We start from the raw sequence: 24,119 nt of genomic DNA, 5'->3' as shown, positions 1-24,119 counted from the left end.
AAATAACTAGTTAAATAAACGTTATTGATGTAATAAGCTGTAATTTTAGTAAGATGAACAATCACCTTTATCCATAGACAAACCTAAAATGAAGATTATGCGTCAAAAGTAAAAAAAAATAAAACATCGTCTATGCTATATCATCAGAGAAACTTCGCGTGTGTGATTCTGTGAAATTATTTTTAATTCAGTTTAATTATAGATTTAAGTTTTATTTATATGTCTCAAACTTAGTGTGGAAGGTGCAGACGCAAAATCTACACTCATCACACATTGCAAAGAATGCGGAAACATGTGTTTTGATGTGAACATTAATGGTGATCGGTGATGACACCTATGTGAATACAAGTCAACAAATTGTGATTTTTGTTGGTTTAATATTTTGAGACTGCGTTTTGCGAGTGTTAAGTTTGCGGCGCGTACCATTTGTGGATACGGGACTTGTTGTATGGGCGTTGTGGTGCCGGCAGATGTTATGAACTGTACTGTTTAGGTACTTCCGGCCGTAATGTCTTGGGTATTCTAAAACTGCTGAAAGCCAGGATTGCATATCTCACATCCTCGGCATGGCGGACCCAGGGATCGGGTCTTTTGACCACAATGACATGTCCAGGTACGTAAATACAACATAAGGCTTATAAGAAAAACATCCTTCTATGGTAGCCATAGAGGGATGTTATTCTTATAAGCTTAAAAATTCATTGTCTCATGCCTTAAGAAATATAATGTTTAAAAAACCATTTGAAATAGAAGTGATTAAAAAAAATAGAAAAGTGACTGAGACATACAAGTGCCGGGTCTAAAAAGCTTAAATTTCTTGTATGCTATCAATCAGTTACTGATGGAAAAAAAAATCGCGAAAAACCTAAAAACTTTTTTAGATGTATTTTCAACAAGACACTTGTATATTCAACATTTTACCTCCTAGTGTAAGATTGGGTTACATCCTCATTTCTTTTGATAAGACCCCAGGATCCTGTTTTTATGATCCCGGAGTGGGTGAGTTATATTTTTCATGTAGTGACTTCAATCAAACCGCCCCAATCATCTAAAAGAATCTTAAGCCATATTTGATAGTGGTTTCCCATTAACTTAATTTCCAACCGTTACTAACATAAGTATTCTTAAACAGCTTTTTTTTCACATTAAATTTGAAGGTTGCTGTATTTTATGCATTAACTAGAGGCTGCAGGTGACTTTGTCCGCATGGAAACCCTAACAATCCCGCGGGAACTCTGGGATAAAAAGTATCCTATGTGTTAGTCTGGGTCTTCAGTTGTAAAGAGTATCAAACATCCATACTGACATCCTGACATACTCACAAACTTTCACATTTATAATATAAGTAGGATAAATAATATTGTTTTGTAATGACATTAAAGAAATCAAACTTACTGCTAAAATTTGCTGCCAAACTGGTATAGTAGCAAAAAAAAATTGAGTGTACCTACCAGCTGCTTCTCTTCTCATGCAGTTGTTTTTTGGGGATGAACTAACATTCTGTTACTATTAGAATTACTATTGTTGGCGAAGTCTAGCCTGTAAGTACTTAAGATCTGATTATGTGTATGTATGTTTAAATTTCCTTATGATAAGTCATAAAAACATCATCTGATTTAGAAACAGCTGATTGCTTAATAACTTATGTTTTCAACTATTATTCTACATCAAAATTTATCTATTTATAACTATTACATCAAAATCATAACAGCTTTGAGTAATTTCTATTATATTTGTATGATTTCAAACAGGCTAAGCAAAATTATTAGCGCACCTGGTAATTAAACCTCGTTTTTATGACTGTCCTGTTTTCTCAGTCAGGTTAACTACTCCTAAAATAACATCATGTAAACAGGTATAAAGACATACTGCTGAAAGTGGCCTTCCAGTCCTCTCCAGATTGTTGGCTTTGTCTACCTCATAATGGAAAAGATGTGATTATTTGAATCTATGTATGTTAACATGTATGATGGTAGTGAAACACATTTGATTATTTTCCTTCCCCTTAATGTGGTCATAGGCAGACCTTGGACAGGAGTCCAACCACATATCAGGATAGAAGTATAACTTGTCTCCTATCCTGGAGGGGCAAGTCCTGTTACCTACCGTCTTTGGAAAGGAACCTTATACAGATTGGCGCACAAAGCTTTGCTAACAATGGGAATATGTGAGAATAATGGGAAATACTGTCTTTAATGCTCCCTTATAAGTACCACATAAAAAAATCTGCATGCCAAATGTCAAATCCCATCCTTAAATAGTAAATTTAAATTAATTATAATCCAAATTGTGTATTTATTACAAACTCAATAATTACATCACACCACACAATTAAATAAGATACATTTATGTCAATCTTTCCTTAATGTTATTAGATTAAGTAAATTAATTAAAATATTAATTCCCATATGTAGATATCTTAGTTGGGATTTCCCATATATTAATGTGGTTGCCCGCGCCCGTGTTGTGGCACGCGCGACGTCGTTTTTATCGCGCGAAAAACTAATGATTTCGCTTTGTATTACGACGTGAAACGGGAAGATAGTTTTTAGAACAGATTTCATAATGTGATAAGGCCATCTTCTTAGCATTAGTTTAGGAACTTTAGGATATGTTATTATGTTATAATTTTATATGCTGAAGGGGTATCCTTTCTATCCATATATTACATACTTATATTATAAATGCGAAAGTGAGTTTAGTACCGTGTGATTCCCTACACTAAAAGAAAAAAGGATAGGACCACCATCCGCCATCTCTTTAACTTTTGTCGTAAAAGGCGAGTAAGGGATAGGCTTATATAAACTTGTGATTCTTGTGTTAGGTAATGGCAAGCAACCTGTCACTGCTGGAATCTAAATTCTATCAAAGCCAAACAGCTATCAGTCTCTTCAAGACTGTCTACCCCGCAAGAGAAATAGGCGTGACTACATGTATGAGTTTATTTATATATTATTTATTGTAACATTTACGATTTGTAAAATACTATAGGCGGACTTAATGCTAATAACATTATCTAACAGTCTACCATTGGGTTAAGCGGAGAACCTTTGTGTGGGTGATAATAAATAATGTATAATATGTTTATTATACATTATTTATTAGAAACAAACTAGGTTTAAAGTATAGTAGGTATGTTTACCTACTATACTTTAAACCTAGTTTGTTTCTACATCTTCACCGTTAAACCACTGCATGAATCTCGAAATATGTACATGTATTTTTTTTTGTAGACGACTCTTAATTCTGCTAGAATAGCGAGAAGCTGCTAATGCTACATAAGCCAGTCTACCTGTAAAATTAATAATAGCATTCTGTTGGCAATGTCACTATATTTTTGCAAGAACCTAAAGCTACATAACTATTTATCTTTGATATGTTCATAGTACAATTATCACGGACGATAAGCGATTGAAATGATCGACAGATAATTTGGTCGTCAGTAAATAATTAATTCACATCACAACACATTAGGAAACGTTCACACGTCATTGAATTATTTAGTATCTAACGTTTACACACTCTACCCGCGCCCCGCAACTGATCTAGTCGCAAACTGTGTCACTCATCATTAAAAATTTATAAATAATACTTTAAAGTCGAAATATTAGTCCAAAACAACATAATGAGTTTTGTTAGATATTGATCCTATAAAATATACATTAAGCAAGATAAAGTGATTGTGATTTGTGTGGTAATCAACAAAAGAAATCAACAAACGAAATCATCTTGGATAACAGTGAGTCAGAAATATCACAATATCTGGCAAGTCGAAATATTAGTCCAAAACAACATAGTGAGTTTTTGTTAGATATTGATCCTATGAAATATACATAAAGCAAGATAAAGTGATTGTGGTTTGTGTGGTAATCAACAAAAGAAATCAACAAGCGAAATCATCTTGGATAAACAGTGAGTCAGAAATATCACTATAATATCTAACTTACCCTCACGATACGCATAAACACTGACATCTTTATCAAAGGACACAATAACAATTACTACACATATTTCGTCAGGAATGACCAGATAGTTGTGGCTCAGTTGGTAACGCGGCCGATCTGTAACACAGAGGGTCCTGGTTCAAATCACGCCGAGGGCAAATCGAGTTTTGTTCTACACATTTTATCAATCACAATGAATTTTTTTCAAAATGTTACGATGAGACGTCCACGTTCTCAATCAACTTCGGAAATAAATACAGAAGACAGTAGGTCGTCAAATAATACGCTAGATGGCACTGCTAGTAGCTTACCAAATACTTCCGTTGAAGAAAACAACGAGATTTGTGAATTAATAATTAAAATTGACAAACTAACAGCAGAGTTAGAAACAACTAATAAAATAGTAAGCAATTTATCACAAGAAAATAATACACTTAAAACACAAGTACAGGAACTAAAACAACAACTTCAAAGTACAATTGACAGCAACAGCAAATCTAATAGTAATAAAATTGACGAGTCAAGTTCAACGAAAACAAAAAAGAAAGATAGTAAAGTTAAAAGAAATAATAACACAGTACACTCATCGCTCAATGAACCGAATACTTCACAAACAAAAGCACATCTGTCAAGCAAACCAAAGACAAAAGACACACGCAGAAAAAAAATGTGCCTTATTAGTGGTAACAAAACATATAAAATGTTGAATTATATGCAACATTTTTTTTCTAATGAATATGAGACATTACACTATTTAAAACCAAAATGCGACATTATAGCTATGTTAGACGGTATTGACGATAAATTAAAAAACTATACAATGGATGACTTTTGTGTAATATTCGTTGGACCAAATGACTTTCTACTTACGAAGAACTACTTTGATCTGGTTGAACGAATTAGAGGAATACTGCAGACACAAAATCACACAAACATAATCATATGCCTCCCAACATTTAAGTGTAATACCCATTCAGATATGTTTAACTGGAGGATTGAAAATTTTAATAATCTATTGTACATGGATGTCAAAACTTTTGAATATGCATATATACTTGACTCTAATCTACCATTAACTTATGATTTCGACATGTTCGACAGCAAACATGGTATTCTAAATAATTGGGGCATGAAGAATATATTTATGTTTCTGAATGATACTTTATCTGAAATAACACAAACGAATGCATCAAACATACAAGAAAGTGGAAACTCTTCTACATCAACGCAGTTTTTTCGATTATAAGCATGCTAGTGACATAAAAAACCAAAACATAAACATATTACATCAGAATATTGCAGGATTAATCAACAAGTCAAATCAACTTACAATACACTTAGATAATTTAATGCAAACTGAAAATACTCCAATAGACGTGATTTGTATAACGGAACACTTCATCCTGTCCGGAGAAGAAGATCTTCTTGATCTCCCAAACTACCGATTGGCGGCTTATTTCTCCAGGAAAAGCAACAAAAGAGGCGGAGCGTGTATATTGACAAGAATTGGTATCCCTTTTCGTGAATTAGGGGATATACCTAAACACTCTGTTCCAGGAGTAATAGAATGCTGTGGAATTGAACTAGTTTCTCGTGAATGTGTTGTTATATGTGTATACAGGTCCTCAGTTTCAAAAAACTATTCTCTATTTTATGAAAAACTGGAACTAATATTGATTTCTGTTTGTAAAAAAGCTTCTAAAAACATTATCTTGTGTGGTGATTTTAATATAGATATTCTTAAAAAAACTAGTTTAGCAATTGAATTTGAGAATTTTTTATTAAGTTTCAATTTAAAACTACAACTCAGACAAGTAACTAGAACTGTTAGCAAAACCTGCATTGACAACTTCGCTCATAATTTTAAACGTGGTTGTAAATCAAAAGTTATTGAACTTGCTCTTTCTGACCACACAGCTCAAATTATAACACTTCCAATAAAAAATAAACAATTTGTAGACTCTTGGAAAACTAAACAACGTGTTTTATCAATTGAAAATATGACGAAGTTTAAATTACATTTGCAAAGTTTATCCTTTTCTGAAATATATAATACTGAAGATCCAAATAGAGCATATAATTATTTTTTTGAATATTTTTCCCTTTTATACGTTTTATGTTTCCCATACAAAATTATAAGAAATAAATCTAATAAAAAAATAAACTGGATATCTAAGGGAATAAAGCTGTGTAGCAAAAAACAACGTACACTCTTGTGGAAAAGTCGCCATTCACCAACTAAACGCAACAAGAACCACTTTAAAGAGTACAGTAAAAAATATAAGCAAATAATAAAACTAACTCAAAGAGCACAGAATGCTCATTATATTAAATCATCTGAAAATAAAATGAAAGCTACATGGCAAGTTATAAATGGATCTAAAAAAAACATCTAGAGACCACATTTCCAAAATATTAGATAATAGTAATGAAATAACTGATCCAAAAGAAATAGCGGAAACTTTCAATAACTACTTCACTGATATTGTAAAGACACATCCAAAGACGAACACCTTAGCTAATATTAACTTCAATCCAAACACCCTCTTCATGCCACCAGTATTGACGCAAGATGTCATTACTATAATTAAATCTTTAAAAAATACTAATAGTGTTGGCCATGATGGAATATCTACAAAAGTAGTTAAATATGTAGCAGATGTACTAGCTCCACATTTCGCTCATATTATGAACTTTAGCATATCTAGTGGTGTATACCCTGATCAATTAAAAATAAACATAATTAAACCTTTATTTAAAAAAGGAAACAAAGAAGACGTCTCATGTTTTAGACCTTTAGCTTTACCCTCTGTTTTTAGCAAGATAATTGAGAAATATCTACATGAACATATATATAACTTCCTGGAAAAGTATAAAATTTTATGTGAAGAGCAGAAAGGATTTAGAAAAAATAAAAACATAAACATGGCAATATATGATTTTCTCAATAAAATACTAAATAGTATAAATGACAGAGCACCTATCTCGACCCTATTTACTGACATGACAAAAGCGTTTGATCATGTAAATCATGAAAAGCTTCTTAATAAACTTGACGCATATGGCATAAGAGGAAATGTTTTAAATTTATTAAAATCATATCTTACTAACAGAATACAATTTACAGAAATAACAAACATAGACCCTAAAACTAATAATGAATTAAAATATCGATCTACAAATAGAGTAGTTAAACATGGCGTGCCTCAGGGAAGTGTGCTGGGTCCATTACTGTTTATCATATATATAAACGACCTCCCAAAAGTGACCAAACAATCTATGATTTTATTTGCAGATGATAGCACAATAGTAATAAAACCTGACATTCTAAGTAATTATGAAAATGAAATAAATTTGACATTAAAAAATATAATTAATTGGTTTGAGAATAATAATCTAACAATAAATTTGACAAAAACAAATATAATGCATTTTTATAATAAAAAGTTACCAAATATAGATATTCACTATCAAGATAGTGATATAGATACTGTAGACCAAACCAAATTTTTAGGATTACAAATTGACAACAAACTCTCATGGAAACCTCATTCAGAAGAGTTATGCAAGAAATTAAACAAATCTGCTTTTTCTTTATACAATTTACGTAAAATTGTAAATTGCAACACAGTAATGACGGCCTATCACGGTATTGTAGCGCCTATATTACGTTACGGTATAATATTCTGGGGAAACACTACTGAAAGAGAGGTCATATTTAAGGCTCAAAAAAAATGCGTACGTGCCATATGTGGACTTAAAACTAGAGAAAGCTGTGTTGAACACTTTAAAACCTTAAAAATACTTACATTACCTTCTATATATATCTATGAAATGGCCATTTTTGTAAAAAGTAACCCAAAATTGTTTCCGAGGTTGTCAGATACAAGCAGGCGAAATAGATTGCGAATACAATATTTCTACAATGTTTTGACAATTAAATGTAATTTAGCACAGGTTCGCAAAAGTGTAGTTGGAATAGCTGCTAAAATCTATAATAAATTGCCAAATTATTATAAAATGTTAGATTTAAAAATGTTTAAACAAAAATTGTATACATTCCTTGCTGACAAATGTTACTATTGTATTAATGACTTTTTAAATGATACATTTTAATAGAATTGACATGTGTAAAAATATATTTTAGTTTGACTTTTTTAAAAATTTTGATTAATGTAGATAATGAATTATTATATTATATTTGTATGCTGTATTGCAACGGCAAAACATGGTGTTTCAAATTTTATTTAACATCAATTTTATGTACCCATGTTTTACAAATAAACGATTTCTTTCTTTCTTTCTTTCTTTCTTTCTTTACGGCATATATTACAAAATAAAATTCGATATTAAAGATAATATATCTCTCTGCTTATCAATCACTAGCATTCGCCCGCGGCTCCGCCTGCGTAAAAAGTACCCTGTGTTCTTCTCCGTACTCCACACTATACATATGTATAAAGTTTGTTTCAAAGGTTCCACTGGCAGAGAATGCCTTATGGCATTAAGTCCATGAAGTTAAAATAAATAAATATGTATGCGAAATATAATGGATATCTGTTCAGTAGTGTTAACGTGAAGGACGGACAGACAAAAACACGTTCTCATTTATTATTTGTTTGAATTAGTATCGATTTACTAAAGCAATTAACGAGTCTAAAATCTCAAATCGAGTTAATTTTGCCCTAAATGCCTAATAAAGTCAAGTGGAAAGATGTAATTTCTGCCTACCCCGTAGCATGGCATGCGCTACGCCGTTTTTATCGCGCGAAAAACTATCGCTTTCCCGTTTCACGTCACAATAAAAAGCAAAACAGCAATAGTTCTTCGCGCGATAATAACGGCTGGAACGAGGCGCGTTTTTATGTACTTTATTTCAATTCGACTTCATCTACGATCGTGGAAAAAGCACATTTGTGATGATTGATTGATTGATGATGATTCGCCATTGTAAACGTGCCCTAAGCGTAATGACGTCCAACACTACCAAAAGTGCGAAGTGACGAATTTCGACCACTATTACGTTTGATTGTTATTGGTTTTATGTGATTCACGAGACCGCAGTCAAAGTACGTGTAAAACAATAAGTTTACCTGTAAATATGTACATCTATACTAATATTATAAAGCTGAAGAGTTTGTTTATTTGTTTGAACGCGCTAATCTCAGGAACAAGGTACTGGTTCGAATTGAAAAAATTATAACGACATAGAGTGTTTAATTCTTTTATATAACTAAAATAAAAGGTAGATAGATCAAATATAAAGTACTTACATTAAAACACAAATAGATAAAAACAACCAAATTCGCAATGACTTTTACATTTGATAGCCTTGAAGTAATTAATTACAATTTAGCTCTTTATTTTTTATCTTATTGTTTCAAAATGGTGTGTTAGAAAAAACTAAATACCAGAAAATTCTAGATACATACATACATATAATAACGTCTATATCCCTTGCGGGGTAGACAGAGCTAACAGTCTTGTAAAGACGTTGTATCAGTCTTTACAAGACTTTGTCTACCTCATCTACTAGTCTTGAAAAGACTGATAGGCCACGTTCAGCTATTTGGCTTACTGATAGAATTGAGATTCATATCAAGTGACAGAATCCCAAGTTTGTAAGTCTATCCCTTGGTCGCCATTAACGACATCCATTGGTACGAGATGGAGTGGTCCTACTCTTTTTCTATTGGTGCCGGGAACCACATGGCATAATTAAAGAAGTTCCGTGCATTATATGTATTAGTAAGTACCTACACTCGGAGTCAAAAGTGTATGTTATCTTTTAACATGTCAGCACACACCCTTACAAATTTTCACATAGTTTGTTGATCATCCCAGCCCCCGTAGTACGGCACGCGCGACGCCGTTTTTATCGCGCGAATAACTATCGCTGTCCCGTTTCACTTCATCATGAAAAGCGAGATGGGATGATCAACAAACTATTCGGAAATTTGTAAGGTTGTGTGCTGACATGTTAAAAGATAACACACTTTTGACACCGCGTGTTCTTAATTATACAATGCAAGGAACTTATTTAATTTTGCCGTGTGGTTCCCTGCACCAATATATATATATGTATATGTATACGGGACAAATTACACAGATTGAGTTAGCCTCGAGGAAAGTTAGAAACTTGTGTTACGAGATACTAACGCAACGATACTATATTTTATAATAAACTAGCGACCCGCCCCTGCTTCGCACGGGTGCAAAATTATAAATGTTATTATACATAAAAACCTTCCTCTTGAATCACTCTACCTGTTACAAAACACCGCATCAAAATCCGTTGCGTAATTTTAAATATTTAAGCATACAGACAAACAGACTAAAATAGCGACTTTGTTTTATACTATGTAGTGATACTTATATAGATATAAACATCCAAGACCCAGGCCAATCAGAAAAAGTTATTTTCTCATCATGCCCTGGCCGGGATTCGAACCCGGGACCTGTGTCACAGAGGCCGTCAATATAGGTTTATACCGATACAAGTTACTTAGTATCGGAAGTCGTATTATTATAACCTGGCAGTAACTCGCATCCGACGACGACGTCCGATACACGGCAGTTCCGACTTGTTGCGTCCTAATTGGACTTGTTCCAGGCCAGGGAGTTCGCATAGTTCCCGTGGGTTATCAACGAAAAGAGCACGTGTTATTTGTTTGTTTTTTTTTTGTAATCTTAATTAGTTAAAAGTTCCATGAAATCTGGACGACAGGATGAAACGTACGTATGTACTGATTGTATTTAGTGAATCTGGTGACTAGGAGTTCCGTGTGGTTCCCGGCACTCTAGAATTGGACCACTCCATATCTTCCATAGATAGATAATTTATTTATTTGATTTGTTACACACAATTAGGATTCTTTTTTAGGCGATGCGCTAGCAACCTGTCACTATTTGAATCTCAATTCTATCAGTAAGCCAAATAGCTGAGTGTGGCCTATCAATCTTTTCAAGACTATTGGCTCTGTCTACCCCACAAGGGATATAGACGTGACCATATGTATGTATGTTACACACAATTTACAATTTCATATGGAATACAAATTAATTAGGGTGTGAGATGCAGCAATACAAAAAGGTCTCAACTCAACGAATTTATTGCTATAGAGCAATTCACTGATTTTCAGTTATGACCTAGGTGCTAGTGCAGGTCAATCTGCGCATGTAATAAAAAAACATAAACAAACAAACAATAACTCTGAGATGTAAAGGCGACTAAGGGTAAAGCTAATTAACTTGAAATTCTTCTCGTAGGCGATAGCGATAGCAACCTGTCACTATGTATATATGCCATACAGCTGAACGTGGCCTTTCAGTCTTTTCAAGACAGTTGGCTCTGTCTACCCCGCAAGGGATATAGACAAGTCCTTTGTATGTTTTGTTTAATTTAATTTCGCGTGTTCTTGTTTGTTTGCAATAAGTTACTTAGATTTTTTTCTAATTGTTTGTTTTAATAATTATTTGTGCATTTTACGTTGTTGAAGAAAATGCCACTGTGAAGTTTGTTACCGCTTCTTGTGAACTTAATGGTAGCTGCAATAAACTTAGCTATAAAGTAATATAGTAGTATATGAGAGGTAGTCTCTGCCTACCCCTCCGGGAAAGAGGCGTGAGTTTATGTATGTATGTATGTATGTATAAAGTAATATATTCGACGTCAACCATTGTTGTGAAACCAAAAGATGTGACAATTATTAAATGATGTTTGAAATGACCAATAATAATGAATAAAAATTTTAACTGTTTGATTGATTACAGAAAAAAAAACATAAAACGCTAAGGGTTTCCCTTTCAAAAAGTGTGGTACTTTTACGGCAACGTGCTTATCAAACAATCCGGCTTCAGTGAATTTTGAGTATCCATACATATAGTCACGTCTATATCCCTTACGGGGAAAACAGAGCCAATAGTCCCGAAAAGACTGAATGGCCACATTCAGCTGCTCGGCTTAATGATGTAATTGAGATCCAAATAGTGACAGGTTGCTAGACCATCGCCAAAAAAAAGAATCACAAGTATGTAACCCTATCCCTTAGTCGCCTTTTACGACATCTATAGGAAAGAAATGGAGTGGTCCTATTCTTTTTTGTATTGGTGCCGGGAACCACACGGCAATTTTGAGTATTACGATAATAATTCTGATTTCGAGTCATGTCATAAAAACCATCCATTTATCTTACAGGACACACATTTTGTGACACATGACTCATCCAGTGCAACTAAATGGGTTAAAAAAATATACATATGTCGTTACACAGCTGTTGTGGTGCATACATTAGTTTGAATGCTAACCGAGTAGGTACTACTGTAAGAAAAATTGCACATTTCACACAATTGGATACAATGATCTAACCTGTGTTAGATATATATATATATATATACTAATATTATAAAGCTGGAGAGTTTGTTTGTTTTTGAAAGCGCTAATCTCAGGAACTACTGGTCCGAATTGAAAAATTATTTTTGTGTTGAATAGACCATTTATTGAAGAAGACTTTCTATATAACATCACGCTGCAAATATAAGGAGCGAAGAAATAATGGAGAATGTGAAAAAAATCAGGGACAATTATTCATCTTTGAGGGCTTCAATGATGCCCAAAATAACTATTCCACGCGGACGAAGTTGGAAGACGGTCGAGAGTCACTACGTGTAACAAATTAACGAACCCATTTCAGGATCATGATCCCAGGCCCTAGGGAGGTCACGATCTGGACAAATTCCGGTAGAATAGGGTTCACTATTGATAAATCTGACCTATGTATTCTAGGATTGATGATCATATATGTATAGGCGGACTCTGTGATCCATCCAAGACAGGGCGGGAATAATAAGGCATTTTATTTAAGGGGGTTGATAGTATACATACATACATATGGTCACGTCTATATCCCTTCTGGGGTAGACAGAGCCAAAAGTCCTTAAAAGACTGATAGGCCACCCTCAGCTATTTGGCTTAATGATAGATTTGAGATTCAAATAGTGACAGGTTGCTAGCCCATCGCCGGGAACCACACGGCACTGATAGTATTATGGCAAAAAATCTTTTTGAATTATACGCCTTAAAAATTTAAGGGACCCGAAATGGACTCAAAATATTTATGGCGTCCACCATTATTACATTACTATGAGCGTAGTCGTATATAGAATAGAATAATTGTTTATGCTAAGTGAAGTAATACTTCGTCAAGATACCGACTGTTAGGAATAGCAATGTAAAAATGGTTACCCCCATGCACGCAACAATTTACAACAAAAAATTAAAAACATAACTTACACTACAAAAAACAGTAGATTTAGACGTCACACTTCGTACTTCTACGCCTTGCTTCTATACTACAATCAAGCTAAATTTTTCTTCTCCTTTCGTCTACAGCTGGTACTTCAGCGACATGTCCAGGGCGGAGGCCACTAAACTCCTGCTCAATGAGACCGAGAGCGGCGTGTTCCTCGTGAGGGACTCCAAGACTATACAGGGTGATTACGTGCTCTGCGTCAGGTGAGTCACCTGTCACTGTTTGTTTGTCTGTCTGTAAAGTGTATAAGGTGGTGAGTAATAAAACTCCTTGAGATAGAGAGCACAGTATTACTCTTCAAAGACTATACAGGGTGATTACGTGCTCTGCGTCAGGTCAGTCACCTGTCACTGTTTGTTTGTCTGTCTGTCTGTAACGTGTATAGGTGGTGAGTAATAAAACTCCTTGAGACTGAGAGCAGAGTGTTACTTCTTAAAGACTATACAGGGTGATTACGTGTTCTGCGTCAGGTCAGTCACCTGTCACTGTTTGTTTGTCTGCCTGTCTGTAACGTGTATATGAGGTGAGTAATAAAACTCCTTGAGACAGAGAGCGGCGTGTTCCTCGTCAGAGACTATACAGGGTGATTACGTGCTCTGCGTCAGGTCAGTCACCTGTCACTGTTTGTTTGTCTGTCTGTCTGTAACGTGTATAGGTGGTGAGTAATAAAACTCCTTGAGACAGAGAGCGGCGTGTTCCTCGTCAGAGACTATACAGGGTGATTACGTGCTCTGCGTTAGGTCAGTCACCTGTCACTGTTTGTTTGTCTGTCTGTCTGTAACGTGTATATGAGGTGAGTAATAAAACTCCTTGAGACAGAGAGCGGCGTGTTCCTCGTCAGAGACTATACAGGGTGATTACGTGTTCTGCGTCAGTTTGTTGATTTTCGATTTCCTCAAGAAACAACATAGGTACAAAGATCATTTACGTATTTATACCGTATATACAGTAGCGACCACTACGATGTGTCAGCACGACCCAGTTTATGTCTATACTAATATTATAAAGCTGAAGAGTGTTTGTTTGGATGTTTGTTTGAACGCGCTAATCTCAGGAACTACTGGTTCAAATTGAAAAATTCTTTTTGTGTTGAATAGACTATTTATCGAGGAATTACATCACGGGGAAAATTATTAATCCTTGAGGGCTTCAATGATGCCCAAAATAACTATTCCACGCGGACGGAGTCGTGGGCACAGCTAGTTTAGTATATAAGCAATACTGTTGTTAAATTAATTATTCCATACTTAATCTGCCACTCATGAGTCTGATTTATCTCCCTCGTCTGAAAGACCTCAGTCAGACAGCAGCAGTTACGTACCGGACACCCTATAAAGAGAAATAGATCCTACTACTATTATAAAGGCGAAAGTTTGTATGGATGTTTGTTACTCTTTCACGCAAAAACTACTGAACCGATTACCATGAAATTTGGTATGTAGGTAGCTGAAGACCCAGAATAACACATAGGCTACTTTTTATCCCAGAGTTCCCGCGGGATTGATAGGGTTTCCATGCGGACGAAGTCGCGGGCGGCCTCTAGTACATCATAATTTCATTCTCATACGCTTCGCACTTTGATAGGTTGAAAGCGCCCCAACGTCTACTTGGACGATAAAATAACTGAACATCCACAAGGTGATCATGACGAACACAACTTTTAATAATAACATAATAAAAATAATTAACTTTATTGCAGCCATTAAATGCCATATCACATAAATTAAATTAAAATTATTTTACATACATACATACATACATATGGCCACGTCTATATCCCTTGCGGGGTAGACAGAGCCAACAGTCTTGAAAAGACTGAATGGCCACGTTCAGCTATTTGGCTTTACGATAGAATTGAGATTCAAATAGTGACAGGTTGCTAGCCCATCGCCTAAAAAACCAATCCCAAGTTCGTAAGCCTATCCCTTAGTCGCTTTTTACGACATCCATGTGAAAGCGATGGAGTGGTCCTACTCTTTTTTGTTTTAGTTAGTGCCGGGAACCACACGGCACCTAAAATTATTTTAACCGCAACAATTTTGTTTCACAGGGAAAACGACCGCGTCTCCCACTACATCATCAACCCGGTCGTCTCACCAGAGGGTGTGACCCGGTACAGGATAGGCAACCAGCTGTTCTCGGACATGCCGGCGTTGCTGTCGTTCTACAGGTCGCACTACCTGGACACCACGCCGCTGGTGAGGCCGCTGCCCAGGCCTTCGTCGAAGGCGCCGCAGCCGCAGCAGGTGCTGGAGATTGTCATCGCGAAGTTCGACTTCCTGGGCAGTGTGAGTTTCTAGTCCAGTTTCCGTAGACGTCCGATGAAAATGCTGCAGTGTAGTTTGTTCCGCCGCGTCTTCTACACATGCGCTTTGGAAGCGGTGGTAGTTATAGTTAGATTTAAGTTATGTGACGTCAGTTAGTGATACCTTGTTTTCAATTTTGAAAATAAATCTATTCTATTCTATAGATGTGTACCATTTCGAGAACGTTCGAAAATAAGAGGTTGTAAGTAGCATGAGGGTTCTGTAAAGATGTTGACCAGCCGTGATGGTGCTTATTTCTGTAAATAAATCGTTAAAGATAAATATCACAGACTTAGCTCAACTAGTCTAATGCCGTGTGGTTCCCGGCACCAATACAAAAAAAAATAGGACCACTCCATCACTTTCCCATGTAGGTATGTTGTAAAAGGCGACTAAGTGTTAGGCTTATAAATTTGGGATTCTTCTTTAATCCGATGACCTAGCAACCTTTCACTATTTGAATCTAAATTCTATCATTAAGCCAGACAGTGGAGTGGAGTGGTCTTATTCGTTTTTTTTTTATTGGTGCCGGGAACCACACGGTTGAAAACCACAATCGACGCCAAACGATCTAGTAAAACCTTTTAAACGTTACAGTTTGACCCACTGCCATTTCCATTCTCCAGTTAGTCTATAAATCTAAAAATATATTCGCGCGTCCCGTCTCTTTGGAGGCACGCGCGTAACAAGATATACGTTAGTCATTCATGGCGTGGTTATCTAATATTAGCGAATTCTTTATAGGGATGATGAACTCATTTCTCAATTGACGATCACAAATACCTTTTTTACCAAAACCAATGTATTTAAACTCGCGTGCTCTTAAAATAAATATACTACTCTGTCAAGAAAGTAGCAGGAAAAGATCAATAATACACAAACTGTTTGTTATTCATCCAAATTTATTTTATCACCTTCAAAATATGCTCCTTTAGAAACGATACACTTACGCCAACGAATAATCCAATCATCAAAACATTTTTTAAACGCTGTTTCCGGAATTGAGGTCAGTTCTCGCCGCGAATTCTCTTTTATGTCTTCTACCGATTGAAAACGGGTGCCACGAAGTGGTAATTTGAGTTTAGGAAAAAGAAAAAAGTCGGCTGGAGCCATATCTGGTGAATATGGTGGTTGCTCGATGGTATTTGTTGAGTGTTTGGTTAAAAATTCGTTCACAATGATGGCCTTGTGCGAAGGTGCATTATCATGGTGCAAAATCCAAGAATTTTCTTTCCACAAATCTGGCCTTTTTCGTCGGATTTGCTCTCTTAAACGCCGCATAACACTCAAATAATATTCCTTATTTACCGTTTGACCTTCCGGCAAGAATTCCGAGTGCACAACACCGCGAGAGTCAAAGAAAACAGTCAACATGACTTTGACTTTTGAACGACTTCGGCGTGGTTTTTTCGGTTTCGGTTCAGTTGGAAGGCGCCACTCCGAAGCTTGTTGACTAGTTTGCATGTCAAACTCGTAAACCCACGTCTCGTCACCAGTAACAATGCGTTTCATGAATGTTGGGTCGGAATTGACTCGTTCTAGCATGTCCTCAGCGACTCTCATGCGATTGAGTTTTTGAAAAAAATTCAGGTCTTTTGGGACTAGCCGAGCGGCAACATGTTTCATACCCAAATTATTAGTTAAAATGGTACGGATCGACTCGTGAGATACAGAAAGTTCGGTGGCTATCTCTCTCAAAGTTGAATGAGGATTTTCAGTCACTATTTCCTTCACTTTTGCGATGTTAACTTCAGTTGCAGACGTTGATGGCCTACCAGAGCGAGGCAAATCTTCCATCACATCTCGACCGCTTTTGAACGCTTTGTACCACTCATAAGCACGAGTTTTTGATAAAGTCGATTCACCGTAAGCCTTCCGTAACATTTTCAGTGACTCTGAACACGATATTCCATTGGCAATGCAAAATTTAAGACAAACTCTTTGTTCAATGTTTTTATCCATTATGAAATTAGCAATACACACTAGATATGATATAACTAAAAATAGCACTGTATTTAATGTAAACAACAGATGCAACTCAAACTCCGCGCCAAAATGGAAAACAGTTGTGCCAATCTAACAACAATAAAAAAAACAAAAATTTGAATTTGGAACCATAAATAAATAATCCATTCCCGATACTTTTCTGACTGAATGTATGTATATTTTTTAATTATTCTTAGTAGAATTATGTTAAGATATGTTTCTCATATTTCCACCTCAGATAACCAAATCACAAACTGTTAAATCTTTGCTTTATATGCGTTATTATGCCGTGTTATTTCCGAATATTTTAAAATAGAACCACTCTATATTTTTATAGACGACTAATAGATAGGTTTGTAAACTTGGGATTCCTCTTGTATGGGGTAGCAACCTGTAGGCTTGAATACAATATAAAAAAAATTAACTCCTAACGCCCACCCATCTCATTCCAGGACGCAGACGACCTCCCCTTCCGCCGTGGTGAGAAGCTGATGGTGATAAACAGGGACGAGGACCAGTGGTGGACGGCCAGGAACGCCCAGGGTCGCACGGGATCCATACCTGTTCCTTACGTGCAAAGGGTGAGTTTATTTTTGTACCCCCGATGAAAATACTATTTTTTTTTTTAGTTTCATGTAGCTGTGTCAGGTATCATCAAAATCGGTTCAGTGGTTTTGTGACATTATAAAAAATCTCAAATGTTTTATGTTGCTATCTTTCGCTAGGTTAGGTCTAATGCCTGGGGAAGCGCGCGACAGAAGATGTTGATTCGAAGCATGTATTCTTGCTTCAATCTATAAAATCTTTGCTTGCGCGATTTAGACTCTTCGCTGCTATTGCCCGAGCGCATCGCATTCTTCGCTTTGATTGACAGATGGCATGTGACGTTAGTGATGTCGTCACAAAGTCATCATTAGTCGAAGCGTAGAGTCGTAAATCGCGCAAGCAAAGATTTCACGGATCGGAGCATAAATACAACATCTGACATAACACCGGCCTGACGGAAGATATATCCTTTGTGGCGGTCGAGCCCGATATACCATTACCGCTGCCACTTATCTATTATAATTATTTACAGATTCTTGACGCGATGGGCGCCCCGTGCCCCGCGGGGGAGCTCCCCGTGGACCCGCCCTCGCCCCACAACAACAAGCAACACACCAACATGCAGGTATATAATCAGTGTTTCAATAAAGAAACATACATACATAAAATCCCGAGTGCGCCGAGTGGTTCCCGGCACCAATACAAAAAAGAATAGGACCACTCCATATCTTTTCCATGGATGGCGTAAAAGGCGACTAATGGGATAGGCTCACAAACTTGGGATCCTTTTTTAGGCGATGGGTTAGCAACCTGTCACTATTTGAATCTCAATTCTATCATTAAGCCAAATAGCTGAACGTGGCCATTCAGTCTTTTCAAGACTCTCTGTCTACCCCGCAAGGGATATAGACGTGACCATATGTGTGTATGTATAAAATCCCGAAGGTAGCAGATAGGCAGAGACCACATCAATCAACTTGCCACGATCCCTGCATACGTCTTTCGCGTCATCCACATTCGTAACTCTCTTCATGCAACCTCAGCGGTTTCGGGTGTACTGTTGAACTGACCTTGAAGATGTCGACCACGTGCCAGTCGGCCGCCATTACGATGCTTCACTTTTTTTTTGAGCCACACTCTGTCCGCCTTTTTTTCTACGTCTATGGTGAACATAATTTTTTTTCTGACGTTTCGGCCGGTTTTCACCGACCTTAGTCACAGGATAGCTCAATTTTATGTGATGTTGATAAATAGGTTGCAGTGTTGTAGAAAAAAGAATTGGACCATCCATCTCTTTTCCAACGATGTCCTAAAAGGCGATTAAGGCTTATAAACTTGGGATTTTCCTTTTAAGCGATGGGGATTCAACTTGTCACTACATATTTGAATCTCAATTCTATCTTAAAGGCAAATACCAGAATGTGGCCTATCAGTCTTTTCAAGACTGTTGGCTCTGTCTACCCCGCAAGGGATATAGACGTGATTATATTTTGCGATGTGGTGATTACAGCGCCCCCTGCCGGCGTTGGCTCGCGTGAGACAGTCTCGGGTCCCCAATGCCTACGATAAGACCGCCTTAAAACTAGAAGAAGGAGACATTGTTAAGGTAACACACTACGTTATGACTACTGTAAAACTGAATTATTGAAAAATCAAAATTTAATACAATTTTTTTTTTAATTATTATTATGGACATTTCAATATCACTCAAAAATTGTCATAACTTTTGGTTTCACAAGTTTGGTTGACGTATAATAAATTAGTTAAAACTAAGTTCACATAATAACACAGATAACATGTATGTATGCAGTTGAACACTTGACAACAATTGACGTCCGATGAAAATGCTGCAGTGTAGTTTGTTCCGCCGCTTCTTCTACACATGCGATGTCAATAAGTGATACCTTGTATCCAATTTTGAAAATGAATCTATTCTATAAATGATGTTTTTGAAATATGTAATAAGAATTTCCTCCAATGTTTTCCAGGTTATAAAAATGAACATGAACGGCCAATGGGAGGGAGAGCTGAACGGGAAGATTGGCCATTTCCCGTTCACGTACGTGGAGTTTATAGACGACGTGAACAGCTAAGCCCCCCCCCGCCGAGGTCAGATCTGAGGTCGAAATAGGTCAAGGGAATTGTGACCGTGGAAATATAACCAACCTTGAAAGAAGTACTCGGTTGAGAAAAACTTCATACATAACGTATGTACATATATAGTATATTACTTCAATTTTGAATGAAACACTCACTAAGGGAAACTTCATATTTATGTATATAAAATCACACCTCTCTCCCGGAGGGATAGGCGGAGAGTAAATCTTACCATTTATACTACTTTATTGTAAGTATACAAGAAAATTATAGACATGAATAATTAGCTTGGAATTTTTCGGTACTTCAAAATTTTTAATGATGCAATCAAACAGATGGAGGGGAATAAAAAAAAACTTTCTAGCCGGCATCACGTCACGCATCCCTAGCGGGGTAGACAGAAACACCAGTATTGATAAGACTGAAGGGCCATGTTTAGCTGTATGGCTATATAATGGAATTGAGATTCAAACAGTGACAGGTTGCTAGCCCATCGCCGACAAGAAGAATCCCAAGTTTATTAGCCTTTTTTTTATTTTTTATGTATTTTGTATTTTTTAGTTTATTTTCAAGTTTGGTTATATTTCCACGGTTCTCACTGGACAAAATATGATAAAGTTCTGTCAAAATAGGCTTTTAAAAGCTAAAACTAGTTACAACCAGATCAAAATGATTTGACGCTAGTTAAAAATATGTTTTTGACATGACATAGATGTAATTTATTTGATGTTAAAAACGCGCACATTCATCGACACATAATACATATATATCACGTCTTTATCCTTCACGGGATAGACAGGATAGGTCTATATAGCTATCTCTTAGTTTTTGTTAGCTCAAAATAGTTTTTATATTAGTTCAAAATATCTGTGTGCTTGTTCAAATATGTTTGTGTTACTTCAAAATTATTTAATACCAATTTAGGTCCATAATTACATAAATCGTAATTCAAAAGAGGAAACTGCTTGTTCAAAATGTGTTTCTGATATAGACATAACCTTTATTCATTCATTCAAAATATTTATTTGGCCACTTCACACTATTCCATGTTTTTCCCAAGCAAATAAGTTATTTTTATATTTAAAAAGATTTCTTCATTTACAAACATATAGATATGTTTTAAAGATTTTTACAAATATGTTTTCAATCAAAAATTGTGAAATATTGAGATTATTGGGAACTTGTATTTTTTTTATGTGTATTTATTTGTATGTAACATATGCGAAGGTTTTATGTGTAACAATAGCGTTTAATTTAGTAATAACATATACAGTATTGTGAATAATAGTTGTATAACCATCTAAAATGTAATCCCTGTTGATAAAGTTGAAAATTGATCAGACATTTTGTATACTAGAGGCCGCCCGCGACTTCGTCCGTGTGGAATATATCCCGCGGGAACTCCGGGATAAAAGTAGCCTATATGTTATTCTGGTCGTTTCAGTAAATTTCATCGTAATCAGTTCAGTAGTTTTTGCGCGAAAGATTAAAAATCATCCATAGTGACATCCTGACATACTCAATGGGGTATTACCACTTGAAAGCATTTTACAGCATTTTATGAAAAAAAAAATCGCACAAAATTCATGTATTTGCATGCATGGCTATGTTGATTACTCTTAAGACTTTGTATGTCAAACGTGTTTGCTCTGAGGGTTACATACATGTATATGTCATATCTTTTTCTCTTTTTATCTACTAGGTTAATCTCAAAGTTTGAAAAAAACAGAAGGATATACGTATGCCTTTGTCGGCGTTCGTGACCTGCTGAACGCATTTTCCGATTGCGACGTGTCGCATCGTGTCGCGTCGCGTCGCAATTGTTCCATACTTTCAGAGATTTAAGAATTATTGGTTAGAAATCTGACCACGTATTGTACCTAAATGAGTCGCGTAAGATTGATATTAATAACACCAATTTTCATTTACATATGGCAGGGTTACCATTTTTTTTTTCTATTGACTAAAATGTTTTATATTTACGTCGGTATGCGTGAAAAATTTGTGACGTCATCATAGCTTCAGTTCTGGTTCTTCCTTGAGTCTTCGATTGCAATATTTTGGAGCCCAAGGCAATTTATGTCGTTCTATCTTGGCATCCACATAAAATTCATAGTATATGATCATCCTCGATGTAAAGGTAGGGCCTGAACTGAATTCTAATGTTTAATCTTTGGGTAATTTACGGCATTTGACAAGGCATTAGCTTCGCTTTCTCTCTGGGTTCGATTAACAGAAGAGATATTATTTAGAGAAAGTTATCTTGTCAATATTTCGTGAATAAACCTACAGCTGTCAAAAGTTAAAACTGTTGTGTTGCCATATCACAACAAAAGTATCGATTGTAATCGATTTCATTTTTAAAAAATGAACGAAATATTCTATTACAGCTGAAATGCTTTGCAATGCGTTTGCTAACAGCTCTATAACTTTTCATTAGGAATTGATACACAATATACATCGAAGTTGTCATGACTGGTTATATATTCGATTTTTGTACTGAGTAAATGTGTTTTTAAATTGATACTGCAAATCTCATATATGTAATTATTTTTATTCAAAGTGATATGGATAAAAAAATATGTTAAGTCTTCAGAGATAATAGGAATAATAAAACGACTAACGAATTATCTGTTCCGAATGATCTATAATTACTGGCTAACCAAATTTGCGTTAAAGCTATTAAGTTTATATAGATTTTGAAAGAAACGATGCATCCCACCCAAACAAAAGCAAATATTTGAAGTGTCAATTTAGATTCACTAAGAATGAAAAGGTTAATGTATAGATACGCTACATAGTATGCAGTTGCATAAGGATAGTTGCAAATGTTCAGGTTTGAACTGTTAACTGTAAAGATAAGTTTGTATAGCTTTTTTTAATAACGAGTTCAGATCACGCACATTATTGTTGTATTTTCATGTTTAGATTTATTTTACCATTGAAAATATTATTTATATTTGATATTTACACCCAGATTTTTTTTACTACCTATGGAGTGTTTATTTTATTAAAATTTGACGCTCGTATTTACAAGTCTGGAGCGTATTGCTTTACGACTGATAAAAAATAATTATGTAACTTATAAAAATATATTAATCATAGCTATTGAAAATTAATGTTATAATGGTGCATTTTACTAGACTTCAGTAATTTTGCGATTTATTAATAATTGTACGTTAAAACATTATCTACAAAAACACAATAAGTTAACATTTTGTGTATTTTTAAGAAGATATTTTTGATGTGTGTGACCAGATCTCCTAACCACTACGAAGTAATTCTTCCAAAATATTATAGTCAATCAATATTTTTATATATCTGCTGGTGCAAGACAATTATTGTATTTAGTTAAGTGTAATGTGTAAGAGGTTTCGCCAAGTTCTGTTATATTTTAAAGGAAATATTGACAGTGTCAGCATTCATCTTCATAATTTTCAGTTTTTTTTTTTTATTGTTTCTAAGCCGATTTCAATACCTACAAAAACAGATTTGTGTGAATTCTTTTTTTTTTATATCTTATATGTTAAAAAAAAATTACAGAACCTGGCGGCTACTGTCAAAAGTATTGATTTTATTAATCATAAAACGTAAAGCTCCTCACTTAAACGTAAAACTGGGGATGGTACATACCAAATGTTGTTAATGTTGTATAGAATCACTATGCAAAATATATTTTGAGATTACGTGTCATATAATATTGTATGTATAGTACACTTAAGTCATATTAAGCGAAATTTGTCTAATTTTTTATTAAGTTACATATAACGATTTAGTAATAAATACGAAGGAGTATAATTAATTGTTTGTATTTATTTTACACCAAAACATTTTAGGAGATTATTTAAAGAGTAAACTTGAAAATAAAACAATTTTCATAGTTTAGAGAATAAAAAAGGTGCCGCTTCACTTTTTTCCATATATATATT

The 24,119-nt window shown here is 35.3% G+C and overlaps 1 protein-coding gene across 1 annotated transcript; it reads left to right on the top strand.

Moving 5' to 3' along the window:
- The first annotated feature begins 115 nt into the window (after positions 1-115).
- LOC106136523 (adapter molecule Crk) lies at positions 116-23,992 on the top strand. Its single transcript, XM_013337096.2, has 7 exons — positions 116-613; positions 13,336-13,458; positions 15,306-15,543; positions 18,000-18,128; positions 18,626-18,718; positions 19,604-19,699; positions 20,082-23,992. Exons 1-7 carry the CDS (start codon positions 567-569, stop codon positions 20,184-20,186), a joined length of 831 nt encoding a protein of 276 aa, XP_013192550.1. The 5' UTR covers positions 116-566; the 3' UTR covers positions 20,187-23,992.
- The last annotated feature ends 127 nt before the right edge of the window (positions 23,993-24,119 follow it).

This window comes from Amyelois transitella, chromosome 25 (assembly GCF_032362555.1).
Source record: "Amyelois transitella isolate CPQ chromosome 25, ilAmyTran1.1, whole genome shotgun sequence".
Taxonomy (NCBI): Eukaryota; Metazoa; Arthropoda; class Insecta; order Lepidoptera; family Pyralidae; genus Amyelois; species Amyelois transitella.
Note: the sequence above shows the minus strand (reverse complement) of the source record. Positions and strands in the feature narration are given on the sequence as shown.